We start from the raw sequence: 26,761 nt of genomic DNA, 5'->3' as shown, positions 1-26,761 counted from the left end.
ACATCTGAGAAACCAGGATGCAGATGGCTCTCCCTGTCCCAGACTAGAAATAGCCAGGGTGCCAAGGATGGCCAGGGGTGGAGGGGTGTGGTCTGGACTGGCTAAGTGACCACAAGCAGAAAGAATAGTTGGAGGGAAGGAGAAGAGAAGCATCACCAAGAGGAACTTGGACCATGAGGAGTAGGCTCTGGACATGCAGCCTGGTGACCAGCTGAGGCCAGAAGAGACTTCACAGGCTTTCAGGAGCAGGGAGAGAATGGTGTGCTCAGTGTGAAAAGACCTAGGTTGCAGTTATCATGAAACCTCCCACCATCCATGAGATCTTAGGCAAGTCACTCTACTTCAGAGCCCCCATCTCCATACCCAGAAAATTGGTGTTCCTATATCCTGTGAGCAAGGTGATTGTAGGGGAAGGTCTTTTGGCACCTATGGATGTAAAGGCAATGGAGGGACACCTTAGAAAGTCACCACATAGAAAGGTGAAGAGCCACATTTAGCCACATTTCAGAGCTCTGAAATCCCTCTAAAACAGTGCCATCTCTCCATAATTCTATCTGAGTCTTCCTTGGGCATTGGCACAAATCACTCTTCAGCCTCGGAGGAACTGGGTTGTTTCTGAGGGGATGGGAAGGAAGAGCACAACATAAGACAATCACATGTTGTATCTTTGAACCCTTTAGCCATACAGGGACTGACGCCACTGAGACTGCAGAACCCTGGCCAAGCTCACTCAGAAGTCAGGGGTGGGAGGAACTGGAATTTTCAAAATTGAGAAAAAAAAATATATATAGGGACGCCTGGGTGGCTCAGTGGGTTAAGCCTCTGCCTTTAGCTCAGGTCGTGGTCTCAAGGTCCTGGGATTGAGCACAGCATCAGGCTCTCTGCTCAGCAGGGAGCCTGCTTCTCTCTCTCTGCTTGCCTCTTTGCTTACTTGGGATCTCTCTGTCAAATAAACAAATAAAATCTTTAAAAAAATACACACACACACATATACACACATGCATATATGTACACACATGTGTATATAAATAATGGATATGGGTATATATACAATTTTATTATATATTTAAATGTATTTTGCATATATGTTTTATTTTATATGTACATATATATGTGCATATATGTGTGTGTATATATATATATTTTTTTTTTTTACAATAAGGTATATTTAAGTTATACCTAACAGAATCATTGAGTTCAGATTGGTTAGAGTTGTACACGTATGGTATAAATTCCCTGTACACATTTAGAAGGAAGTTACTTTTGTTAATTGAATGTGTTATTTTTATAGTTCTTTTCATGAAAAACATTCTGATCTGTTTTCTCTCCTTTCAATGTCATTCTTTTGCTTCAGGACCTGTATTGGAGGCAAATGCCTTTGATACTAAGCAAAGAGAGGGGAAGGCAGTTTGCATTCACTCTTTGATGCAAAGGGATGCTCCCTACCCGTGCAGCATACTAAAACTGCCCATTACAAATGAGAGCTTTTATAAGTAGAAAGGGGCACACAGAGGCAGGAAGAGACCTTATTTGGGGAGGTGGCTTTGACTAGTGACTTTATGACATAAAAGATTGGGCTCCTCTGGACCCTGCCTGTCCTGGGATGTTTACTCCGACCCTGTAAAAAATTTGAAATAGCAGCTTGGGTCCAACGAGGCAGAAAAGGGATGGAACTCAGGCAGAATTTCTTTCAGCCCTGATCACCAGCTGGCCATGGTAGGGTAGCGACAGGAGCTGCGAGTGGGAGGATGAGGGGGGAGTAGGTTGTAGTGAATTGTAGGAAACTGTGCCCAGTGCTTCTTTAGTTACGTTCAGTGCAAAACTAAGGTGTTTGCAGAGTAGCTGCCTCATAAATGGGAAAGGTCTGCTGACTTGGATTCCATTAATATGAAAATGATAGGTTTAAAAAGTATTGATAATTCTAGACCCATAGGAAATTATCAGGTAAGTATGCTAAGATGTATGTGTGGATATATATACATGTTTTGGTATATGTATGTCCACGAACATTTGTATACGTGTACATATACATAAACAGACACACAAGGATGTTTATCATGGAGTTGTTTATAAAAATGCCTAATAAACTGTTGCGTGATATGCAATTAAAAACAACACAGCTATTTCAAAGGAATGAAGCAGAACTATATGGACTGATATATCAGGATTGAAAAAACCCAGGATCACCAACAAGTATGTTCTATATGATCCTGTTATAGATTATGGAGAGAAGCATAACAGGGTTTATAATGAGCATAGGAAAAGGTCATGTGGTGTGATAAGCACTGGGTGTTGTACGCAACTGATAAATTATTGAACACTACATTTGAAACTAATGACGAATGATAAGTTGGCTAATTGAATTTAGATAAAGAAGAAAGAAAGGAAAAGTTCTTGAAGGTAACAAATGAGTTTGAAGCATAGTTATAACTGGATAGTGGGAATATAGGTAATTTAAACAATTTTTTAAAATATAGTTTTCTTTTTCTGTACCACTTTTTTTTTCTCCCAACTTTCAAGTTGTATTACTTGTGTAAAAAAGAAGTAACACAAGAAAATAAAAAGCATACCAAAAGTCCCAGAAAATGAACAGGTAGAGTGTGGACCAGAAATTGCAGTAAAAAAAGAGATTTTGATCTCATTTTGTCAAGTTCCAGCTGTGAGACCTTAGGAGATTTCAGTGTCCCTGCTGTTGAGGTGACAGGGGATTGAGGTTCTGAGAAGTTAATTTTATTTTTAAACATGATACTCAGTGCATGTTAATTATTCTCTTCTGCAAACTTCCTGGCATTTTAGATAGTATTCCATTTTAGATGAAATACAATTTACTGTGCATCTTCAGATTCCCTAAACCCTGCCTAAGCACCAGGCTGTCCACTCTTCAGCCCAAAGCCTGTCACCTGGAGGAAGTCCGTGAGTGAGTGAATGGTGAGTGAATGAAGCCAGGCACTCAGCCAGGCGTTTTCACATTTGCTTTCCCACCGGATCCCCGCAACAGCTTTGAGAGGTTGCTGCTGTTGTCCATCTCTTAACTACAGTTGAGGAAACCTAGAGGCAGAGATGGGATTTGAACCCACAGTTCTGGCTTCCCAGCTGGTGCCCCTAACCCCAGCAGAAGGAAGAGGGCTGGAACCCTTGATGCTTTCCAGCCCTGAGGCTCTGAGCACTGGGACGCGTTCTCTTGGGGGCTTGGCTGATCATGATCCTTGCAAGGGACAACTCTGAAATGAAAAATGCCTAAGTGAACAAATCTCCATTTCTTTTGCTCTTTCCCTCCCAGCCTTGAAAAGTGAGGACAGGAGAGATGAGCTTTTGCCAGGAATTCAGCAAGTGAGTTTGTGTGGAGTGTCAGCTTCTCCACATTGCTGGGTATTAGCTTACTGCTGTCCGGCACCAGCCCCAAGAGCAGAGCCAGGCGTGGCTCCTGGTTTAAATATGTGAATTCATCTGGGCCTGGACAGCTGCATAGCTCAGGCAGGGCAGAATCTGCCACCCTACCCTGTTTCCTTGAAATCCATACAGGAACACAGTTTCAAATAGCTGGTGCCAGGCCCTGCAAGCTCCTACTTGTAGAAATGGATTTTAAAACATGTGAAAATACCTACCACTGCCTGTGTCTCTACACTTTTCTAGGCGTCAGCATGAATCTCATGGGAACCTTATAGTAACCCTGGGTGGTGGGCAGGAAAGGGGTGGTTATGACTATTATGAATTCCCTTGCTTTCACTCCAGTCCCCCCTCTTCAATCCAGTCCCCCAAATGTAGCCAGAATGACCATTTAAATATGTCATTCAGATCTCAACCATGCCCTTCTCAAAGGCTTCCAGTGTCGTTCCAACTCTTTAAACAAGTTCTAGAAGGCTCTAGGGGATCTGGCTTCTGTCTCCCCTTGTCCTCCTGTGGCCACACGGGCCTTCTAGCTGTTCCTCGAATGCTCTAGGCTCCAAATTTGTCCCCATCTCACAGCCTTTGAACCTGCTGCCCCCTCTCCCTGGAACACATTGTCTCCAGATTTTCATTGGCTGGCTCCTTGTCATCATGAAGGTGTCAACTTGACTGTCACCTTCCCACAGGGGCTTTCCCTGGCTACCCTATCTTACTATCACTGCCCACCACCACCATTCTCTATCTTCTTTTTTCCCTAGCCCCAGATGTCAGATTGTTTTGTCTGTTTTCTACATCATTATTTAAGCACTCAAGTGAGTAGAGACCTCATTTGCTCATTCACTGCTTAGAACATATTGAAACATATTAATTTGTTTAAATACGTGAACAAATGCCCGTTGACAAAGAAATTGAGGCTTAGACCACTTAAGTGTCTTATCACAGTTTACCCAGCTAGTGACTAGCAATACTGGACTCCAACTTAGCTCCAATACTCCAGCCTAGAGTGGGTGAAACACAAGAAGGAACGTTCTTACAGGGCCACTTAGGAGCAGACAGCTTCTCAGGGTAACATTCTTTTATGTTGATGGAAGCAGCAAATCTTTCAGGGATACAAGCCTCTGGGAGATTCTGCCATCTGTCACTGATGTCTTAGAGAAGCCTCAAAAGGTCAGCAATCTAGACTCTTGCCAAATGGTGCCCACCCAGGAAGGAAGGACCAGAATTTAAAGAAGCTTTTTCTGCCCGTCTAGATGAGCTTTCTTGACCAGAGGCAGGGCCGTATGGACTCATAGACTTTTAAGGACTTTTATTCAAGCTCTTTGCTTCCCAGTGATTGGGAAGTAACTTGTTCCCAAGGCTACCTCATGACTTAGTGGTCATGGTTCCCAACTCAGCCAGAGTTCTTATCTACCCTCTGTAGATTTGCTGGGCCTGGCTCTGGGAGAAAGTACATCACCCTTCCATACATATTACCTCCATGTGTTTGGCTCGTCAGCACACTGGTTTGAGCCTTCTCAGATTCGGCACTGGGACCAGCAGAGGGGAGTGGTGTTGGGGTGAAACAGTCCAGTGGCCAAGCTGGGGGGAGATAGTCACATAAGGAAATTCACACTCTTTCTATTTTATTAGGGGGTCCCCATGATGGGGAAGCAGAGGAAAACAAAACAAAACAAAACAAGGATCGCTGAGGCTTCTTACCTGCTCACTGCCCCGGATGTAGCCTTGAGGGTGAGAGGAGACCACAAGCTTGCTCCCTATAGTGGACCTGAACTTGGCACAAGGGACTAGCTGAAACTGGCACTGTTTCTACCTGCCAGAGTATACTCTGAAGAAGAGGGGGCAGGGATAAAAAAAGGAACTGCTAAATTCAGCTCAGCACTTCTTAGCAGCCCCCACCATCAATGCTGACCCCAATCCCAAGCCAGAGAGGCATGAGTTGTGTTGAACATTTAAACCAGTACCCTCTTTGATCTGAACCTTCCTTTCTTGATCACCCCTGGAGGTTCAAAGAATGCCCCCAGCTTACTGTTCCTGGTGGTGCTGAAAGAATACCCATAATTGTTACTAAACAGCGGACAGAGCAAGGAAACATGCCCTCTTTGCCCAGCTGGCTCCCAATTGGCACTTCATTACAGCAGAGATGGAGGGGCAGGCGGGTGACCTTGGCACTTCATTTGTACCCACATGGAGGTTTGCTGCTTGACCTGGGGATTGATGGGTGCTAGATGTTCCATCTAGCCAGCATGTCTACCACTGCAGGGCTGCCCACCTCCTGTTTTGTGAAAATCATCCCTGGTTTCCATCAAATCCTAATTGCTCTGCAGCTGGCCTTCACTCTACCATGGCCTCCCACAGAATGCTGGCTTCTGGCTGTTCCCTCCTCCGGCCAGAACAATGCTGGGCTCTGGCCGCTGACCCAGGCCCGAGCAGGCCTGCCAACTCCATGGCTCTCAGTCCTCACTTTGCACATCACGGCTGGCTTCCCGTACCCATCTGCAAGGAAGGTTAGGGAGGGTTACCCACACACTCTGACAGACCACTTTGGGCCTAACTGGCCTTGTTCTTGGGTAGAAAGAGGACCAAGATGTGACTCTGAAAGGCTTAATTATTCATAAACATTTCTAGCAATGCCTCCTCTCCCTGTCTCTTGCACTGCTCTGGGGTGTTCATTCGACTTGGACTGATGCCAGTTAATGTCCTTCCCTTCAACCTGACCTGAAAATGCAATGTCCTGAACAAGAGTAAGTGGGGCAGCCGACATTTCACGAGGGGAAGGTTGGCAGCCAGGCTGTGAGCTTACAATGTCCCATATGGGTCCCAGCTAATACTTCCCACTTTCTTTTCTCTCTTTTTGGAACTGCTTCATTCTTTCTCCTACTGCCCTCTAGCCCCTTCACTGCCTTGGGAAAGGGGAGCTATCGTGAAATCCTCATCATCTCCACTGTTTATTGAGAGGTTACTGTGTGCCCGGTACTGGGCTAAATTCCATAGACTGGGTGTCTCATTTCAACCTCACAACCTTCTGAGGCAGGCTTGATGGCATCTCCACTCTCAAGCCTAAGAGTGGTTAAATGATTTGCCCAAGCATCCACAGCTTATAATAGTTGGAGCTGGGATTCAACTCCAGCTTCTTTGGTCCCCAAATCCTCATGCTTGTGACCCCTGCATTGCACATCCCTCTTTCAAGAAAACATAGCTTGGTTGTACCCTGGAACAGAAGACCCTTGGTAAGCTGCCTTTGACCCTTATTGGGTCCCCTCAGCACAGATCATGCACATGCAGATGGGAACAGATATGCAAGTCCCCTCAGCACAGATCATGCACATGCAGATGGGAACAGATATGCAAGTCGAAGTAATTCCCAATGGAAAACACCAAAAGGATCTGCAAGGCCCCCCACGGCTGTGTGTTTGCCCTCCCAAGGCCTGGAATCCCACAGCCATTTCCTGTACCCCGGCCTGGAAAGCCAGTTACACAGACCAAGAGTGTATCTGCCCTGCACTTCTTGGTGGCCTCTGCTTCTCCCAATGGATTCTGCAAGGTGTTTCCTGTAGATCTTGCTGACAGTCTTTGCTGGCACGTAGCAAAATCCGTCCAGAACATCATGATGTGCTGGCCTCAGCCTGGGCTGAGTTTTGTTTTTGTTTGGCCTTTAAAAAAATCCTTTTTTTCCCCAACCAGGGGCATGGGGACAGGATGGAGGAGGAGGGAGATGAAGGTAAAAATATTGACAGAGTGAAAAATATTGAATATTACTTCTGTTTCAAAGATAGAAATGTCTGGGGGTGGGATGCAGCTTGGTGAGTTCAGGTTGGACTGTGGTTGAAGTCTGGGATCAAGGTGGCAGCTTGATCTTTATAAAGTCTCAAAGTACACCCTTCATGGGGCCATGGGGGCTGAGCCTGGGTATAAGAGAGCTCCCTCCTGTTTTAAAGACAGCTTTTTCTGAGGAGTTCAAGGAGTATTTAAAATAAGCCATCCAGGGATGATGGGAACAGACGGTGTCCTGTCCCACTCTACAGGAAACTGGAGGGGAATTATTCCAAGTTACTCAGAGCACTGGATGGGCTAGAGAATCAACGGATCTCTTCCAACACTGTCTTAGCTCCTGTCAAACTAAATCATCAGGGCAAGTGTGGGAGTATTTTATCTTCAAGCATATAGCCTATCCCCTCTCGGTATGAGTGAGGCTATTAGAGCATAGTCCCCATAGAGATGTCATCCTGGAAGCATCTTTATTACCGCAGATTAATATACAGTTGGGGGGATTAAAGACAGAAGTCCTCTCCTCAGCAGTCTTTAGAATCTTTCTGTCAGTAGATATGGGGACATTCAGAACAAGATACCCTACCTGGCATTAATGTTTAATGCTCCCCTAATATACTTTAACCACTGAGACCATCCCAGGTTTGTTTAAATTTGGGGAAATAAACTCTCTGCTGTACCGTCAGCCTAGATAATAGGATGACTGCTGCAGAAACCACAGCAACAAGAACAGACAGTGGTATAAAGAGAACAGGTTGGTGAGGGCCACTCAAACCGTGGAGTTGATGGACTAGGTGGGGTGACTTAGGGGCCAGTTTTATACTTGGCTGCTGTTGCCAGTTTTGGCCACAGCAAATTGTCCAGACAGATATCAGGTGAAGGAAGACCTTGAGACAAGGCCAGAAAAGGTGCCAAAAGTATCTTAATTACTTATTTAGGTTTGATTAACTTTTCAGTGATGTGATTCTAGACCCAGAACACAGGGAGGACACAGCATCCAGGATCATTACTAATGAAGAGAAAGTAGAACTCGGAGGATATGTATATGCACTTTAGAAGGGGATGGTAAAATAACCTGAGACCACCAGGTTGTAAGGAACCCTAGACTACATCCATTCCAACTTCTCTCTCTTCTGCAGAATAGAGAACTAGGGCTTTAAGAGGGAAGGGATTTGTCAGACTCATAGCAAATGGATAGAACCAGAAAGACAACCCAGCTCCCAACTCCTGGCCCAGAATTCTTCCTACTACTCAATACTTTCTATATAATAAGACCCTTTTTCCAAAACAAACAAACAGAAAAAAACAATCATTTTACTTCCAAACCCAAATAAATACAGTTATTTAGTGGAGTAGGTGATTTATTAAATCATGTCAAATTTGGGAGGTAGAATCTGTTTTGAAAATAGGAGTTTTTCATGGATAGTGGTGGAGTCTTAACCTGCATTGCCAGCAGTGGAAGTATCCAGAGTGAGGAAGGTGAATCTTCAACTTTGTACATTGTGCAGCAACTCCTAGGAAATTTGCATTTACCCTCTACCAACAGATTAGAGAGGTAAAGGCCCCAAGTGAGACAGAGATGGAAGGAGACTTGGAACCACATCACAGGTGGGGAAGAGCCATCAAAACTTATGAAAATATTTATTCTGGAGATGGTTTAGGGAATATGACCATGCTGTTCAAATATCTTCTTTTGTGTAAGCTTAAGATGTCAACCAGTTGGGAGAAGGCCACAGAGAGGCGGTAGAAAGAATTTTGGTACAGTCAAAATATGGCTTAACATGGAACAAGCTGACCTAGCTCAGAGATGTTTGCATAGTTGCCAGATTAATCCTGGGATGAGACTGAAGAGAAATTCAGAGGAGGTTACACTGAGTGGTTTTGGAGGTTCCACTCAACCTCGAGTCTCAGGCCTGTGAAATGTTTTTGAGATTATCTATGCTCCTAACACTCAGTGGCCCCACTGGGCTCATCGGAAACTCTGTTAGGAGGGAATGAGCCTGCACATTGGGGAGTAACTGGGGGGAAAGGGGGAAGAGGGAGTTTGGGTTTATTTTGGAAAACTTGTGCCAGCTCATTTCCATCTTCATTATTTTTCATCCTCATAAATATAACAGTCACCTTTCTTCAGACCAAGGAAAATGAGGCCTGAGGAGTTTATGTATCCTGCCCAGCTGGAATGAGTCAGTGGGCTCGGTTCAAAAGTCCATTCTCCAAGACATTCATAAGCCTGAGCATGGCCAGTGAAATGTTATCAGAACAGCATCAGGCAGAGTCTTGGGGGGCTGATGATCCCAGGAAAAGAGAAGTAGTAGCATCATTGTCTACAGACCCAGATTGTGGGACAGTCCTGAAAAGTCCCCCATTCAAGCTTCTATCACCCAGGGAACTTGGCATTTACTTAGGGTCTTCCCATCGTCTAGAATATCCTCCTTCTTTTCTTTCCGTGTTCAAAACTCAACACATTTTTTCTGGGCCAGCTCATGGTAGTGGAACTGGCCATGGCCAGTTACAGCCAGATACAGTGAGTAAAGCAGCTGTATAATAGAGGAAGATGGAGTGGGAGGTTTTCAGGAAGTCATCAATATTTGCCAGGACGGAAAAGGTATCTTCCTTTACCCAGTACCTATTTACTGAGCACCTACTATGTTCTAGGCACTGTGTGAGATATGGGGGATATAATGATAAGCAAAACAAGTCATGATCTCAATTTAGTGTGTAATGCTAGGAAATGAGACATTATTCAAGCGAATTCCCAAACAAACTTACAAACTGAGCAATATGAGAATACTATCAGGAGTACTATTTTAATCTGGTGTTGAGGGAGGGGTCAGGGAAATCTTCCACTGAGGAAGTATCTCTGAGTTGAAATGTGAAGGATGAATAGGAGTTGCTAGATAAAAAGGTCTTATGCAGAGGGAATGACATGTACAAAGGCCCTGAGGCCCTTGCACCTGAGCAGAGTTAGACCAGTGTTGACAATCAGGTGTCCAGTAAAGTTCACTCGTCTCCTCCCTTGCCACCCTTCTTGGTCCTAAGCCCTGTGCTCCCCTCCCCAAACCATGAGGCTTTAGGCTGGACTTCTCTGTTTTAGAGAGTTAACCCCACCTCAAGGTTCTCACCATCTATGGCTTATGTGAATTCTCTGATAATTAAGCCTTAAGAATTTTCCTTTACTCCGCCTGTCTGATGCATCTGACTTGGCTGATTGTTTCAGATTTGTGAAATGTCAAGCAGATAAGATAAACTTTGTTAGCAGACATATGTGGATTTAATTTCTGGCTGTGTGACCTCTGACATGTTTCTTATCTATTCTGAGTCTTGTTTTCTTGATCTACCCAATGGAAATAATGCTCTTACAAGTTAGTTTTAAGGATTAGCTGTAATACTGGTAAGGTGTGTCTGTTTCGTTCACTGTGTATTTCCACCACCTGACACAGTGCCTGGCACATAGTAGCCACTCAGGAAATTTTTACTGAATGCACAAGAGGCTCAGGCACTATGGACTGCATTCAGGTTTGACGGGTGAGTAGTTCGTTCATTCGTTCTTTCTTTCTCTTTCTTTCTTTCTTTCTTTCTTTCTTTCTTTCTTTCTTTCTTTCTTTCTTTCACCATTGTCATAATTTCCTATCACACTGCAAGGGCAGGTTGTGTGCAAAGATGCCAGGGACAGGTTTATCATTCTGCTGTTACCCACTTTGACCAAAGAGGGCAGCCTTAAGCATTCTTTACTTCTGTATTTTCTTTAAAACAAGGCTGGCTTCCTTAAACGGCTCTTGTATCTAATCTCCAGCCATTCTTCCACACTCTCAACGTTAGCTACCTTTGATAACTGTCTTGGGGATTGAAGATCTATAGTCTGGCCTTCTTTTTCTTCATACCTGTTTCTGCCTGAGTGCCTACTACCTGGGTCCTGAGCCGGTGAGAATGTTCTGAGTAAGCCAGGCAGGGGAGCACCTGCTTTAAATGGGAACCCCTGAGCTGGGTCCACCTGGTGTCCACAGTCTTCCTGGCTGAAGTTAGGGAAGTTAAAGAGAGAGAGAGGAAGCCTGGACTGTTTTAAAAGCTACCCAAAGGGTTATTATAAATGTACCACATTCTTTTTGGCATCTGTGCTACGTAATCCCCCGAGACAGAGAAGGGAGCAGACATTGCTTCTTACTGAAACCACAACAAAGTCTCTTATCCATCCTCACTGCATTTTGGGAACAGATTCACTGCCTGTCTGCAAAGACACATCTGCAGGTCTGCTGTACAAACGAGGGTGGTCCCTTTGCTTCACAGTTCCTTGGCTTTCCTACTCCTGGACCTCTCCTGGAGTCTCTCTGCTCTCCTAGCAAACAAAATCCCAATTAGCAGAAAAATAAAATACTATAGACACCTCCTGAGATGTTGCCAACCATTCTGGTCTCACAGAAATGACCTGACCTGAAAGCTCTAAGTTCCGAGAACCATTCGTCGGCACGGTATTTTTCTGGGCACTGCTTCAAAGGGGCCATGGTTGAAGACCAGGCTGCTATTCTGGTGGCCTCTTGTTTGGGATAAAGTTTCCCATGGGCCCCTGGGGAGGGCTGGAGCACTCAGCAGGGGGGTATTCTGGGCACCCCTGACCTGTGTGCCTGCACAACAGTGAGCAGGTCAGTGACTCTGAACCAAGTAGGGTAGAGCTTTCTAGAGATCAGCAGGCTTCCTAGGCTCTGGCACATACTGAGCTGAGCCAGCCAAAGCACCCGAGGTAAGACCACTGGGAGAGAATGAAGGGACTTGGAGGAAGGTGTTGGGGGAGACATGGATTCCTTAAATCTTAACTTTGGAGATCAGAAACAGGATGTGAACTGGAATGGGACCATTAATGGGTCTGATGTAAAGTGGGGCAAACAAGTCCTGAACATGTTTCTAGGGGTTTCTTGAGGCTTTGGGGCCCTCCTATCAGCTGACCATTCAGGTACACATTGGGCACATATTAACATAAGGGTCGTTGGCCAGGATGAAGTGATTTCTCTATCACTGCCCACCTGAGAAATGACATGTGTTGGAGCAAGACCCAGCCTATACAAAGTTGGGCATTCCTGCCTACCTCTTGGCTTCCACCATCCCCTTGTCACACACAGTGCTTTCTATTACTCTGATAGGCTAGGCTCTCCAGCCTCTTGGCCTTCACCTCTGCTCCCTCCTCAACCTGAAGGCCTTTTAATCCTCTTCACTTGAGCTGACCCCTGCTGATTTCTCAGATCTCAGCAAGGCAGAATGTCTCCCACCTACACGCATCCATAGCACCACCAGGTCTTACCTAGGGAATAAGGACCATCTTAGAAGGGAGATGGTGTTACTGTGCTCTAGGTTTCTAAATGGCTAATAAGGCAACTACCCCAAAGTGTTCACCAAGTATGGTCAGAATGGCTGAGACTTTTGCTCTGCAGAGGGTGACCAGGAGGAGAATGCCAATACCCCAAAGTACAGAAATTGCCTATCTTGGTTAAGTGTGTCTGATACATGCTCCTGTGGCTTTTATCTTTTTGTCTCAGGATATAAATAACCTTCGGGAAGGTAGGACCTTGTCTACCTGCTGACTGCTGAATCCCCAAGGCATAGCAGAAGATCCAAAGCATGTAGTCGAACACTTCTGAAGTAATAGTGAATAAGTGATTTAATTCCAACTCATGTTAGAAGGAGAAGGATGAGGAGGAGAAGGGAAGGGAGGAGGAAGGAAGAGAAGGAGGAGGAGGAAAGTGGGGAGGGAGGAGGAGAAAGGAGGCATGGGAGGGAGGAGGAGAAAGGAGACATAGGAGGGAGGGGGAGGGAAGAGGAGGAGGAGGGAGAAGGAGGAGGACAAAAGAGGAGGAGAAGGAGAGGTAGGAAGGAGGAAGAGGGAGGAGGAGGAGGAGAGAAGGGAGGAGGAGAAAAGAGGAGGAGGGAGGGGAGAGGACTAAGGTGGAGGAGGGGGGAGGAAAACAGAGAAGGATGAGGAGGAGGAGAGGAGGAGGGAGGAGAATAAGGAGGTGGCACCACTGACCTTTCTGATGCTAAACCTTGGGTTTCTCATCTGAAGTTTGGGTGCTGTCCCCCCACAGGCATTTGTTAACTGAGGCCTCTTGTAATTGGACCCCGTGACTCCCCTCTTTTTAGATATGAATCTTCAGCATTTGGATATTAGGGTCCCATTCTAGCTTCTCAGATCACACTTATACCTGCCTCCCTCTCTTCTTTTCTGGGTGACGTTTAGGAGCTCAGACTCCTGACCCGCACTCCAATAGCTTGAACCCAAATCCATCTCTGTCTCCTTTTATTGTATTACCTTTCATTCCCTCCTGTAGCCTCATTCTTCATTCAACAAACACTTGGGGAAGCCTTGCCATATTCTAGGCGCCTTGTCAGGTGCTAGAGTCAGATGCAGGCCTATTATCTAACAATTCAGGCTAATGAGTGCCAAGCAACTGACCATTAAGGTAGAATATCTTTGGGAAAAAGGGAAGCCAAGAAGACTGGAGGGATTTAGTGTGGTCTAAGGTGGGCAGAAGTCTTACTGGAGGAGGTGGCATTTCAGGTAGGTAGGTCTTGTAGGGAAACAGACGTGTAGGCAGATGACTGGGGAGAAAGTCGTTCTCACTGAGACAATGGGCATCACAGGGCAGGTCAGTGTAGTGGGGTAGGGAGCAGGGAAGCTATAAGGGGTGCTGGAGGCTTTGCAGTGGCAGGACTTGGGATGAGGTCCAAACCCCAGAGACCCCTTTATACATCACTGTGCTATTCAAAATAACCCTGTTATGTTGCAAAACCAAGGGAAGCTTGGGGGTCTGTGGGTAGGGTTGTCGCTCCCATCTGTTACTGAGAGAATGGGGGGGTTTTCTGGGGAAGGATCTCCCTTCCCACTTTCTGTACTTTGGGGTACTGACATCCCCCTCTGGCCACCCTTTGCAGGACAAAACCTTCAGCAATTCTAAGGCTTTGGTAAACCCTTTGGGGCAGTCACCTTACTAGCCTTTTAGAAACCCAGATCACAGGAACAGCACCTCCCTTCTCAGATGGTCCTCACCACCCCCAAGTAAGTCAGCCCTGAATCCTAGGACTTTAACCCTGTTCTGGGTCAAATGATCTGTACCTTTCTCCCAAACTGGCCGTGGCTACAGGAAGAAATTGAGGGTGGCTGACTTTGAAAGTGGTTACACTGCAAATGAAATGCATTAATGCCAAGTCCAGACATATACCTAGGTAGTGACTCTTAAATTTTGTCTTTTAATAGTTTAAAATCGAGATTGCCACTTAAAACATGAAAGCTGGAGTAAGACACAGATTTTGCTTGTGTTCCTTTTGGATAATCTCAAAGTACCAGGCAACTTGACCTTTCTGGACCTGTGTTCCCTTTGCTTGCCTCTCTGGGCCCCTTCATTTGATATACATACAACTGACATCAGCTGAGGCCCCAACATGTTTCCCGGACTGCTCAGGCAGAAACCCACACTGCTTCCAAGGTGAGGAGAGCTAGGAGCCCACACGCGCCCCCTCCCCCCACAGACCCGTTTGCCGGGAGGCCCTCCCAGGACAGCCTTGCTTCGAGGACCCTAGAACACAAGGCAGGCACTGAGAAAAGAGGCTCTGTGCAGAGAGGTTTTAATATCCTCCTGCTTTTAATAGCTTTCCCTGAGATGGAAACTTGGGTTGAAATGATTTGCAGCTCTCCAGATTTTTCTGAGAGTGTGTGTGTATTTGGGTTTATTTTTAGCCACAGGGGTTCATTCCGTGCCAAAAAAACCTGCTTAAATAAAACCAAGATTAATATTTTTACTTAACGGAAAGAGTTAGTCAGGACAGGCTTTGAACTAGAGACTCCCTATCTTGATTTGGGAGTGCATCTTAACTGTCTGGTCCTGGCTTTGACACCAACAAACAAAGGCCTTTGAAACTGACAGAGAGAAGTGCCCTCAGGGGACCAGGGTAGGATGCCAGAAGAGCCTATTGTGAGACTTCTCCAAGGGGCACTCTTCCTCACAGGGGCTGCCCCTCCCTGCTCCCCTCCTGTTCTTCAGGGCCATCTTCCTGGAAAGGTGGGTGAGTCGGTTCTGGCTCTGCTCAGAGCCTGGCTGGGATTCTGCCCCACTCCCAACTCCTTCCTTAGACCCTCCCCATCAGATCTGGTCCAGGCTTCTGCTTCCTCTGGATTCAGATAAAGCAAACGGAGTCTTTGCTTGGGGATGGGCTAAGGCCTAGATCCGCTGTCTAGGGAGCTCCAGCTGCCCCTCCCCTTGAACAGACCTCACCCCTCTTTGTGCGATGCCAGCTCTTTGCTCTTGCTCATACTGCTGTGTTTGCTCTGCTTGAATACTATTTACCTGCTTCCTTGCCTCTGAATTCCCCAGGGCCTCATTTATCTCCTTGTCCCTGTGAGCCTAGCACAGTACTCCACAAATGATTGTTGAACAGATGTTTATCTGGCCCTATAACCTGAGAACTGCTATTAACCCCTTCTGATGGAATAAGGTTCAGAAAGACTTGGTCATAGGCCAAAGCTTACCCAAAGGAGTCATTTATCTTTTTTTTTTTTTTAATCACCCTTCATGTATGTGGTCCTTTAGCTTCATACATTCAGCACATATATAGTAGGGACTTGTTATATGCTGGGCTCTCCCTGGTTGCTCAGGCTATAGTAGTTAGTAAAGCAAAGAACCCTCCCTCTCGTGAGGCTTGCATTCTAGTGAACAGCACATGGATACGGACTATGTCAGCTGGTGGCCAGTGCTATGGAGCACAGAGAGGCTGGCCAAGGGTGACAGGGAATGCAAGAGGAAAGATTATGGGGGATCATGGAGGCCCCCGACCAGGTGACAATTGAAGTAGGTGAAGGAGTGAGCCATGTGGCTTTGGAAGGAAGAGTGTTCCAGCAGGGGGAACTGCAAGGGCAGAGGCCCTGAGGTGGTGTTTGGGGAGGTGCACAAGGAGTAGGGGGCTGGGGCCAGAGTGGAGCAGGTTGCCATTTCCAAAGATAAGGAAGGTAACGGGACCACAGGTGAGTGAGGGGCATTTTCAGGAGCTCAGTTTTGGATGGAATGAGTTGGAAATGTCCTATTAGACCTCCATGTATAAGGGGATACTAAATGTAGACTTATGTTGTGGGGGCTCTGGGTTGGATGATGCATAAATGGGAGCTGCTAGTGGTACAGAGGTACAAAGCCACGAGCTGGGTGGAAGTGAGAGGAGGATGAGGAACCCACAACTGCCCAGACTGAACATGTGGAGGTCACCAGTGACCTCGACGAGAGCTGCTTTGGTGAAGAGAAAGAGGGAGCTTAGGTGATGGCAAGAACCCTTACAGGTTGGTAATCATCACCCTGACCTAGAAGCCAGGATGGGAAGTGACTTGCCCAGTGTTACACAGTGACAGAGCCCTGACTGTATCCAGGTCCACACGTTCCAGGCCTGCTCATTCCAGGTTTTGTTGATCTGAACTTTCAGCCTCCAAGTCTTTGGAGAGAGGCTTTTGGGGTTTGGGTGTGGTGACACAGGGGCTGGAAACCAGAAGGATCTGAGTAGGGTAGGCCTTCAGGTGTCTGCCCTCCACCCTTCATTCCATAGGCCCTTTACTCAAACCTGGACATCAACGAAGTATCCCCAAAGAGGCAGCAGATAATTGTGAAGAACTCTGGCAAGGGTCATTGGAGGTAGATACCAAAGATTGTCAGGGGGATGAGGAAACGCTGGATCAGGTCTCTTGCTGTCTTCCTCTGATTAGTACATTTCAGAACCTTCAAGTAATCACCATCAGCAACGTAACAGTATATCATCTGTTTAGCTTCAGGGTTACAAAGTGCCTTTTTACATATACATTGTCTCATCTAATTAATCAGTCTAATTAACCTCAGACCCATAGTGTTGTGAGAAAGCTCAGGGATCATCAGGATTTGTGGTTTCTAAGTTATTTTATTTTCTTCTTTAAAAGCCTTGCTGGAAAGCACATGATGATATTCTGTTCTACTACTGATGGTGATTACTTGTAGATTCTTATTACCAATCTGACGGCACATGTGTGAGTGATTGGGAGAGAGTGGTGGGGTGATCAAAGGGATGGGGGTCACTGGGGGCTTATCGGGGGGCCTTCCTCCTAGGGATAAATCCACCTCTCTGATCCTTACCAGAGCAGACAGTGGGGGTGGGGAGGTGCAGAAAATTATGAAATGTTTTGCAATCAGTACAAATCCCATGAAAAGGCTTTAGGCAGTCCACTTTCTTGGGGGACCCACCAATTTTTGTTCTGCTGGGATGCAAAACCACCCTCGGGGTACCTGATCTTATTCTTCATAGTTGGAAAACGGGGACAATAATAGCCATCTTATAGAGTTATCTTAAGAATAGAGCAAGATAGCATGCATGGGGGCGCCTGGGTGGCTCAGTGGTTAAAGCCTCTGCCTTCGGCTCAGGTCATGATCTCAGGGTCCTGGGATCAAGTCCTGCATCGGGCTCTCTGCTCAGCAGGGAGCCTGCCTCCTCCTCCTGTCTCTCTCTGCCTGCCTCTCTGCCTACTTGTGATCTGTCTGTCAAAAAAAAAAAAAAAAAAAAAAAAGATAGCATGCATGCATGCTTGGCACATGGGAGGGGCTTAATGAATAGTAGTTATTGTTATGAGTGTGTTCTAGTCCTTCCCTCTCCCCTAGACTTAGAGACATGATGTAATGAAATGCAGAGAGCTGATGGTTAATGAATGGCTGGGCAGCTGCTGGAGCAAGGAAGGCTGGCTCTGCCTTCTTTGGATAGGCTAAAATGCAGGATCTCCATGGGGCACAAGACCAGAGAATTCCCTAATGGGCTGAGCCAGATGGGCTGTGGGCCTACCTTGCTGTGGGTTTCTTGCTTATTGTCTTTGTCATGAGCTCTTGGCCTCAGAAAGGCCCGTGTGGATGGCAACCAGGAAATGAACATCAAGTGACTATCAGACACTTCCAGACCCCTCTTTTCTTCTAAGTCCAAGTCGAAAGACTGGTAAGCCCATAGTCTAGGCCTTTATGCTTACCTAGATCCTGCCTGGTAGGGTCCTATCAGAACATTCCCCTTCCTAGGGTTAACTCTAACAGTGACTTCTGCTTTTGGAGAAATTCATCCTACCTGCTTGTCAGGTGTGCCTTACCTACCCTCGCTGTCCTCCTAAAAACCATACCTCAAGTCAGCAAAGTCATTCTATAGGGCCTTCAGAGAGACAGGAATGGGAGCAGAGTGTGTGTGTGTGGGTGAGGGGCACTTGTGTGTGTGTGTGTGTGTGTGTGTGTGTGTGTGTGTGTGTGTGGTAGTGAAAGTATCTCACTTATTTGATGGCTAAATCAACTCCTTTACCATGGGGAGGATCTATAGTGCTGTCAACAGGATCCCAAGATCTAAGATGGGCAGAATCCATGGTCTTAAGTTGGTATGCATTAATTCATTTAAGGGACCCTTGATCTAAAATCCAGCCAAACTTTGCCTTCCAACCTGCTAGCAGAAAAGTCCAACCATCAGATCAGGGTAAAAAGGTCTGGACTTGATTGAAGGTAGTTGTATGGGAGGTGGAAGGAGAGGGTAAGAGGCAGGGGCTTTCTCGTGGGCATCTTGTCCCCCTCTGAATATGCTGACAAAGAGCAGATGTACAACTTCTGGACACAGCAGTAAGCTGCACTGGAAGCTGAATCTTGTTTGCCGCTGGAATTGTTTTTTGTTCAAAACTTGTGCTGCTTGTGGTCTACATTACTATGGATGGAGGTGGGGGCAACAGCGCACAATTATATTTTTGGAAGGGATGTGCCTTGTTTCTCTTGTTTTTGCAAGCTCTTACTAGCCCTCCTCACAAAAATTATTTAAAGAAAGAGAATTATATAGAAATATACCTTTACATCTGGATCCTCAGGTGTATGATATATTTAAGAGGGCCCTACATTTATATTTACAGGTCTATGTGCCAATTATATAAGCACACATAGCCTGGTCAGTTTCTTCTTACAGACTTTTAAGTTAAAATACTGTTTATTCTGTTTTCCTTTGACCTCCATATCCCTGGAAGCGCAGCTTCCTTTCCCGGGGCATAAGAGGCTCCAAAACTGAGATTCAGGCTGTTCGTCATTGCCCCTTTCTCTGACTGGTGCTTTCAGACACCTTGGAGGTTAGCCCTCTAGCCATGAACTTTTAAACTTTGTCTTCCCACTAGACTGTCTCTGTGGAGGTAGGAAATGGGACTTCTATTTCTCGTCATCATGCCCACCAGCACACCAACCCAGCTCACTCCTATGTTGGCTTAGCTGCCGGGGGACACTGGGAAGACAGTGTGGGGCCACATTCCAGCAGGAAGGAAAATAAAGAAAACCTTTGTCTAGCCCAGCCCATCTGTAAAGCTGGCTTCTAGCCACTACACCAAGGTGGCGGGAACAGCCCCCAAGCTGCCAGCTCTAAGTTTGGAAAATGTCTTCTGTTATTGTTGGAGAACCATGACCTTCCATACCTCCGCTGTCTACTGTGGCCCCAAGGCCAGAGAATGCTCAGGAGCACCCTTACTGCCAAACAAGAAAGTACAAAATAGCACACATTTGCATTGCAGAGGAGAAACCGAAGCAAATAAAGACATATTAATTCAGACCTAATGGGCAGATTTGAGGTTGGCTGGTGTTTTTACTTTGGAAGAACTTTGTGAATCTCTTTGGGAGAGGAGAATATTACTTAATTTTAGTTCAGTGTAGTGCAGTTTTGTTTTTATAAAAAAAAACAAACTGGTGTGGCCTCCATGCTGGGCCTTCCCTGCCAGCTTTTCTGGACCATAACCGTGTGATCGAGTTTGGTTCTGGTAGGCTGCTCTTGGATTACATGTGGGTGATGAGATAGGGCAGGTCCCTGTGATGAGGTGGGTGCTCCAGACTTAAAAACACCTTGTATGTTTGTTTTGACCAGTTTATGTGTGTTCCCTTACCTCTTCCTGAAATTCTGCATGGCCAGATATTTTGAGGAGTTTGCCTTTCTTCCCATCCCAGAGAGAACCCCCAGGCCTTAGTTTATGGTATATGTTAGAAGATAATGATACTCAGACAAGTAACAATAGAGGTCACTGGTAGGGGTGTTATTCTAACAGCAGTGACAGCAAATGCACCATTGTCAGTGTCTGCATGTAACCCTCACAGCATGAGGTTTATGAGGAACTGCTGTAGATTAGGAAATGAAGACAAAGAAGGGCTTAATGACCTCCCTAAGGTCATGCGGCACCACTGCTGGGATTGAACCCAGGCGTCAGGCTCCAGAGCCCTGGCTCTTCCATGCTCTGCCATGTTGCTGCTCCACTAGAATTAGGACATCGCTTGTAAGTCACGTGATGGGCATTGGGCCAAGACAATCAGAAAGATTTAGGAGAAAGGAGGTCGGGGACACAGGGGTTTGCTGAGGCCGCATGGTAGTGGTGGAACGAAACACAAATGTGGCTTCCTGACTACAGAAACTGACTCCCTTTTCACCAAACAATTCTCAGATGAAAAGGTTCTAAGCTCAGGCCATTTCAGGGTAAGGAAGGAATTGACTAGCTGTGTGTGCAGAAGCTTCCAGAAGTACCTAGCTTTATGGGAGAGGTCTGCTTATGACATGTTATGTCTAAATGAAGTCAAGCCATTTTTGAGCCAGGGAAGGATAGAAGTTGCTATTTAAAGAAATCCCGTTTGCAATTTCTTCCCTCCTAAGGCAAAGACTCACTTGCTAGTTTACCTTCTGTGTTAATGAAGCGGCAGAGGATGGAGCCAAATCAATTCAGGAAGAATCAATAGTAAAGTCCTGGCAGATATGCTCTCTGCCCAACAGTTAAGCTGTTACAACCTGACTGTGGGAGTTACTGTAGAGGAAATAGTCCCTGGGCCTCTGGGAGTCTGGCTCCCTGCCAAGGATGCTGCTACAAAGTTAGACAAAGAGGTGGAGGCAGAATCTTGAGGGAGCTTTGCCTGGAATCTTGCCAACCTCTCGTTTTTGTAGCGGACTTGGAAACAGCCACTCGCCTCCTCCCAATCTGAGCTGTGTCTGCTAAATTGCTAACTTCGCCAATGGGCTCTGTGTTTTACCCTCCCTGGCAAGAAGTTCTGGAGGGGCTGTTGGTTCATCTGGGTCTTGACTTCATGTCTGATAGGAAGAGTAGGGTCCCAACTTGTTTGGAGAGGAACGGGACAGAATCCAGTTGGGATGGCGGAGATTGTGTCCTAATAAAGGTTGTTTTGTTTTGTTTTTAGAGATTAGAGTCAATGAATTGGGAAATGTGGTGGGACATCCAAAATGGGGAAGGATAACAGGGATAACAGAGCCATAACAGAGCCACCAGATAGGGCAGGGGTGTGTGTGTGTGTGTGTGTGTGTGTGTGTGTAGGGTATTCTGTTCAACAGGCATTTATTCAGGACCTACTCTTTTTAGGAGCTAAGTATAACTGGAGGTTAAAAAAAAAAAAAAAGAGTGACAGGATCTTAGAACTGGAAGAGTTCAATGTGTGACTCAAAGCATGGCTGCTATACATGCAAAATCCATTCCATTTTGGGGAAGGTCCTAGCCTGAGAGCTTCCAGAACCCCTTGATGGAGACTCTCTCTATCCCTATGGCAGCCCCTCCCCGTTTCTTGCCAGTTTTTGTTATTAGATGCCTTTTTTTGGGGGGGTTGAGCCAATGAACACAACTTATCTGCAGTTTCTGAATCGTCTTTAAGATCTGTCCATTACTCTTCCATGTGCGAGCTCTATAAATATCTGAAGACAGTTACTGGGTGCTTCCTTTTCACGAAAAATACAAAAAGAATGCACAGCCTCTTATAATCTCTAAGTAAATCCCTCCCTTCTCTGTGTTTTTACTGCAGGTAGTAAATGCCTATCTTCCAGCCTTCCTCAAGTTGGGTCTGTCTAATACTTTTCCTGTTCATAGTCCATTGGTATTTACTGAGCAACTCCTTTCTGCCAAACGTTGTACTAAGAAATTTCAGAAGATCTTTTCTTTAATCTTCATTCCAATTCTTTGATATAGGTAGTTATACCCTCTTTACAGAGGAGAAAACTGAGGTTCAGAAGAGCAAGTGGCTTCACTTCTCTGTCAGTTTCCTTGTCTGTATTATGTGGATGGTGATACTGCCCATGTAAGCTGTCTTGAGGAGTAAATACATGAGATGTACTACTGCACAGAGTTGGCATGTGATAGATGGGAGCGAATTTTAATGGCAGCAATCCTTCTATTGTCAGCGCATGCAATTTTTGGTGATGATGATGATGATATGATAATATCAATAATGTTTATGTAACATATACCGTGTGGGAGATACGGTGCTGAATTTCACATGCGTTATCTTACCTAATCCTTTCAGTTCAGGAGATTGGTACCATTATTATCCTGGCTTTACACAGGAGGAAATGGGAGGCCAGAAGCAAAATTCCTTGCCCACAGTCATAATAGCCATACAGAGCAGAGCTCTGTTGATTCCTGAGCTCCTACTTCCAACTGCTCCCTCCTCCACCACATCCTAATTGAGCTATGCTTTACTTCATACTTTGCCATCTAAGTGCTGGGAACCAAGGGCCCCATCAGAATGCCGACCAGCTATGGAGAGGCGCTGGGATGCTTTGCAATCCTGCAGGCCCATCAGGACTCAGTGAATGTATGCATGCAAAGGAGAGCCCCACATGAGGTAGCATTCAGGAAGAGGTCCTGGTGGAAAGACAATAGTTCTGGGAGACCAGGCAATTGCCAGATGGACAATGGAGGATGGCAATAGGCTCTAATAAAAGCAGTAGATTTTGGATTATGGTAAACCCACAGAGTCAAGAAACTCCTCCAGGGGTGAATGCAGCCTAGGAATTTCCAGGGTTGGCAACTGTGAACATTTGGGATAATTAAGTTGAATGATGACTGCCTTCATTCCTCCATTCCTCTCCCCACCCACGCCCCCAACCACTGTCTCTCATCTGAATTCTTACTTTTATAAACACAATCATCTATTCAAGTTGGCCCAGATATAAGAAGGCAATTCCAGGCACTCAACCTGAGATGTGATCCCTGATGTGGTTCAAGTCTTCCTAACCTCTTTCCTGTCTGTATCTTGCCTTTTTCTGCAGTGATCCGGGCCAAGGTGGTAGGGAAGAAGCTGGTGAAGGAGGGGCCTTTTGGCACGCTGGTCTACACCATCAAGCAGATGAAGGTGAGTGACAGAATCCAGCTCCAGGAGAGCTCTTGGGTTATTGGCAGCAGAGTCCTAGCTAGGGGAGGCTAGGTGGGTGTGCATAACCCTCCCCACTGCGGGAGAGGGCATTGCTGAGGCAGAAGAAATGATGGCAGGAAGTTGGGGGGGAAGGTGGCTGCTTCACCCTAGAGCCAGTGCAAGTGGAGTCCCTCAAAGACCATTGTTAAGAGGCTCAATTCTGGAACCAGATGGCAGACAGCCTTGTTCCCTGGCAACTGCGAGACCCTGGCCAAGTCACTGTCCCTCTCTGGGTGTCAGTCTTCCCATCTGTAAAATGAGGGGATGTAGGACTAGTTTGTCTTACAGGCTCTTCTTCTGAGCTCTCAGTTTTGAGTTTCAAGAGTGCCTACTGGTCTCATGCAGTTGCCGAGGTTACCATTTATATTTAACTCTTGATCTCTACACTGAACTTTGGCCGATCACAGGAAGCGTATCCTGGAGTAGGAACTGCATCCTCTTTCCCTGTTTTCCCAGAGCTTGCCTCCCAGCTGCTTAGCGCCGTTTACTAACATATTCATATTACTGAACTTATTCCTGAGCCTATTAACATTACGAAGCACACTAAGGAAGTCCACCTTACCAAAAAGAACATCAGATTTGAAACCTGCAGAACCTGCTTCCTTATCTCAGCTCAACTCCCAGTTGAGCCTGCTTACCCTGGAATCCCCCCTTTCCTGGACCTCCGTTTTGCCACCTGTTAACAGTGCAGGGTCGGGCGTAGTGCCCCTAAGAGCCCTTCCAGCTCAGGCATTTCAGGATTCTAAGTGCCCTGGGACATGAGTGGTGTTACTTCTAAGCAAAAGCTGCTCTGGGCGCTTGAAAGAGGTACTTGTCTTAGCACAGAGGACTCACTCTGGTACTCACTCACCCTGAATGGCTCAGCAGCTGCTCCATCACCCCACATTTGTAAGCACCCCCCTATGTTTAGTACCCTGTGCCAGGAGCATGGAGGCCACGAGGAAGATGGGGTTCCTGTGTTAAGGAAGTATAGTCAGGTCAGGAGAGAAGACCCAAGACACATGTGCATGACTACTCAGAAGTTCAATATGGGGTATGCTCAGGTCCAAGTGGACTGCAAGTCCTTTTACTCACTGCCCATATTTGCATCCCCAGAAACTAGAGCAGGACTTGGCTCACAACTAGGACTTGGTGGATGTTTATCCATCTAATGGAGAAATGATGTTGAGACCCTACTGGCCTGAAAACTCCCCAGAGGAGACAAGGCTTGACACCCAGGTACCACCCACAGCCCATGGGTGGTACCCAACCATCCTGGAGGCAGACTTCCAGGCCTCATTATTCCTGCATCCTGAGGCCTGAGGTTTGATGTACTACATTTGTGGAACCTGTTGCTTTGGATTCAACTTTGGAAACGCCCACAGCCTTCTGGTTATGTAATGTCCAGAGTCAGCCCTGGCTAGGTGCCCTTGGCTGCCCAAGCCTGGTCATGGGACCAGCTTATGTCTTCAGACAGCCATGGGGAGAGAAGAGTGTGGAGGGGAGAACCAAGAAGATCAACAACAACCAAAGAAACCCCCACTGTATGCCCCCCCCCCCCCGCAGCCAGCAAGCAAAAATGCCGAAGCATGTTAGACAAAGCAGTGGTTCAGGCAACACTCCCTTCCCACTCTGGGACAACTCATCACATTATGGACACTCTGGCCAGCAGATCTGAGGAAACAGCTGGGAGACAGTGGTTCCTAAGCTTGCCTAGCTTCCCTCTTCCTTCCGGGCCTGGAGACCAGGGTGATCAGAATGTCCCATTCCCCCTTCACTGGTGTCAGGCCAGCCTCTGGTAGGGAGGTGTTTGGAGGCCAAATTACATTTGTTCACCCATCAGCTTCAGAGCACACACACACACACACACACACACACACACTCCCAGGCTGGTGGCATCACACTATCCATTCACTGTCCTTTACCCGGACTTATGCAACCAGGGTGCTGGGCACTGGGAAGTAAAATTCCTTGTTTTACTTCTGACACAGGTTCAAAGGGGAAATGACTTGCCCAGTCATGCATTTAATTAAAGACAGATCTCATTCCCAAGCTAAGGTGCTGGGATTCCTTCCCAATCCTGTGTGTTCTTTACATGGCTCCCAAATTTCCCCACCATCTCGCTTTGATCATCAAACACTATGTAATGCCATTTATTAACTCTGCCCCTCCTACGAGCCCAATATTAGATAATTCATAGAAGGGTCATTGCCCTTCTGTCCTGAAAGGCTACTGAATTCTGCTGTTCTCAGGGAGCAGTTTGCTAATCAGGTATGGGGTATAAGGATTGGAGTAGTTTGTCTAACAATTCCCCTCCCTTCCTTCTCTCTCTCTATGCTGTGAGAGAGCTCTCTTCTCTCACAGAAGCACTCTTCTCGCTCAGCACTGTGCTTCAGGCTACCAGGATAAAATTTCAGGATTGCAGGTTAATATTTGTTATATTTGTTATAATGAATATAAGACTCTATTCAAGTGACATGTACTAAGCATTTACTGTGTATCAGGCATTCTGCTAATCCTTTGCATGGAACAGTCCTCATAACAACCCTATGAAGTAGATATACATTATCCTCTATTTTACAGGTGAGGCAGCCCCAGACTTGGAAAGGTCATGTAATAGTCAAGTTCATAGGACTAGAAAGTGGCAGACGCCAGGGAAGCTATAGAGCCTTTGCCAACAGGGAGATTACAGAGCAGTGGAGCTGCAGGCTGATTCATCATTCCTGCCCCCTTGGGGGCCCACCCCAACCCATCTGTATGTAGTTTCCCCAGGGAACAAAAAGAGGTTAGTTTGCATTTGTCCGTTTGTCATCCAGCAGTGTAGCTCTTGACTTGCAACATCCTGCAAAGGGTGCATTGAAAACTCTTTGTAGGAGGGAAGGAGGAGAGGCCAGAGAGGGGAGCCTGCGTGAGTTTTGGCACTGGTCCCTGGGTGGCTTTGTTCTGGTGGATTAGAGAGTCTACCCCAGAGAGTCAGACGGTGAGCAAGGGCTCCCTTAGAGCAGAACTAAAGGAGCTTGGAGAACGTGAGAATTTGAGCCACCCTGTCTCACCTCTCTCTTCTGTCTCAGAGTTCCCACCTCCTCCCCTCGAACTTCTCACCCAGATGAAAGGCGGGCAGACCCTCTTCCATATGCTAATTCCATAACGTCTGGTACACATTACAGGCCTATCTTGAGCGTGCAGAAACCCACAGGTGTGTGTGGGGGGCTATACAAATGTTAAGGGAGCTTATTGCAAAATCAAACTTGGAGATAGCTGGAGCGGTTGCCAGAATTGGTCACTCTAATCTATTGGGACCTTATCTCTGGTCAGGACCATGAGAAAGCCATGGGCTCTGCCAGGAGCTGCATTTTACGCTGTGGAGACAGGCTCCCAGGCTAACGTGGCAGGGGACAACACGTGGGGAACATTATGTCCCAGCT

At 46.5% G+C, this 26,761-nt stretch overlaps 2 protein-coding genes across 3 annotated transcripts in view; one reads left to right on the top strand and one right to left on the bottom strand.

Moving 5' to 3' along the window:
* LOC111157509 (synapsin III) overlaps positions 1-26,761 on the bottom strand; it is a 508,652-nt gene that overhangs the window by 310,261 nt on the left and 171,630 nt on the right. The gene's annotated exons all lie outside the window — the stretch shown is intronic.
* The window catches only part of LOC111157510 (TIMP metallopeptidase inhibitor 3), a 57,676-nt gene that overhangs the window by 20,927 nt on the left and 9,988 nt on the right, over positions 1-26,761 (top strand). The window contains exon 2 of the mRNA XM_022518975.1: positions 23,215-23,297. Coding sequence (XP_022374683.1) covers positions 23,215-23,297 — 83 coding nt within the window. The remainder of the gene's footprint in view (positions 1-23,214; positions 23,298-26,761) is intronic.

Source organism: Enhydra lutris, unplaced genomic scaffold (genome assembly GCF_002288905.1).
Source record: "Enhydra lutris kenyoni isolate GAN:26980312 unplaced genomic scaffold, ASM228890v2 scaffoldscaffold55, whole genome shotgun sequence".
Taxonomy (NCBI): domain Eukaryota; kingdom Metazoa; phylum Chordata; class Mammalia; order Carnivora; family Mustelidae; genus Enhydra; species Enhydra lutris.
Note: the sequence above shows the minus strand (reverse complement) of the source record. Positions and strands in the feature narration are given on the sequence as shown.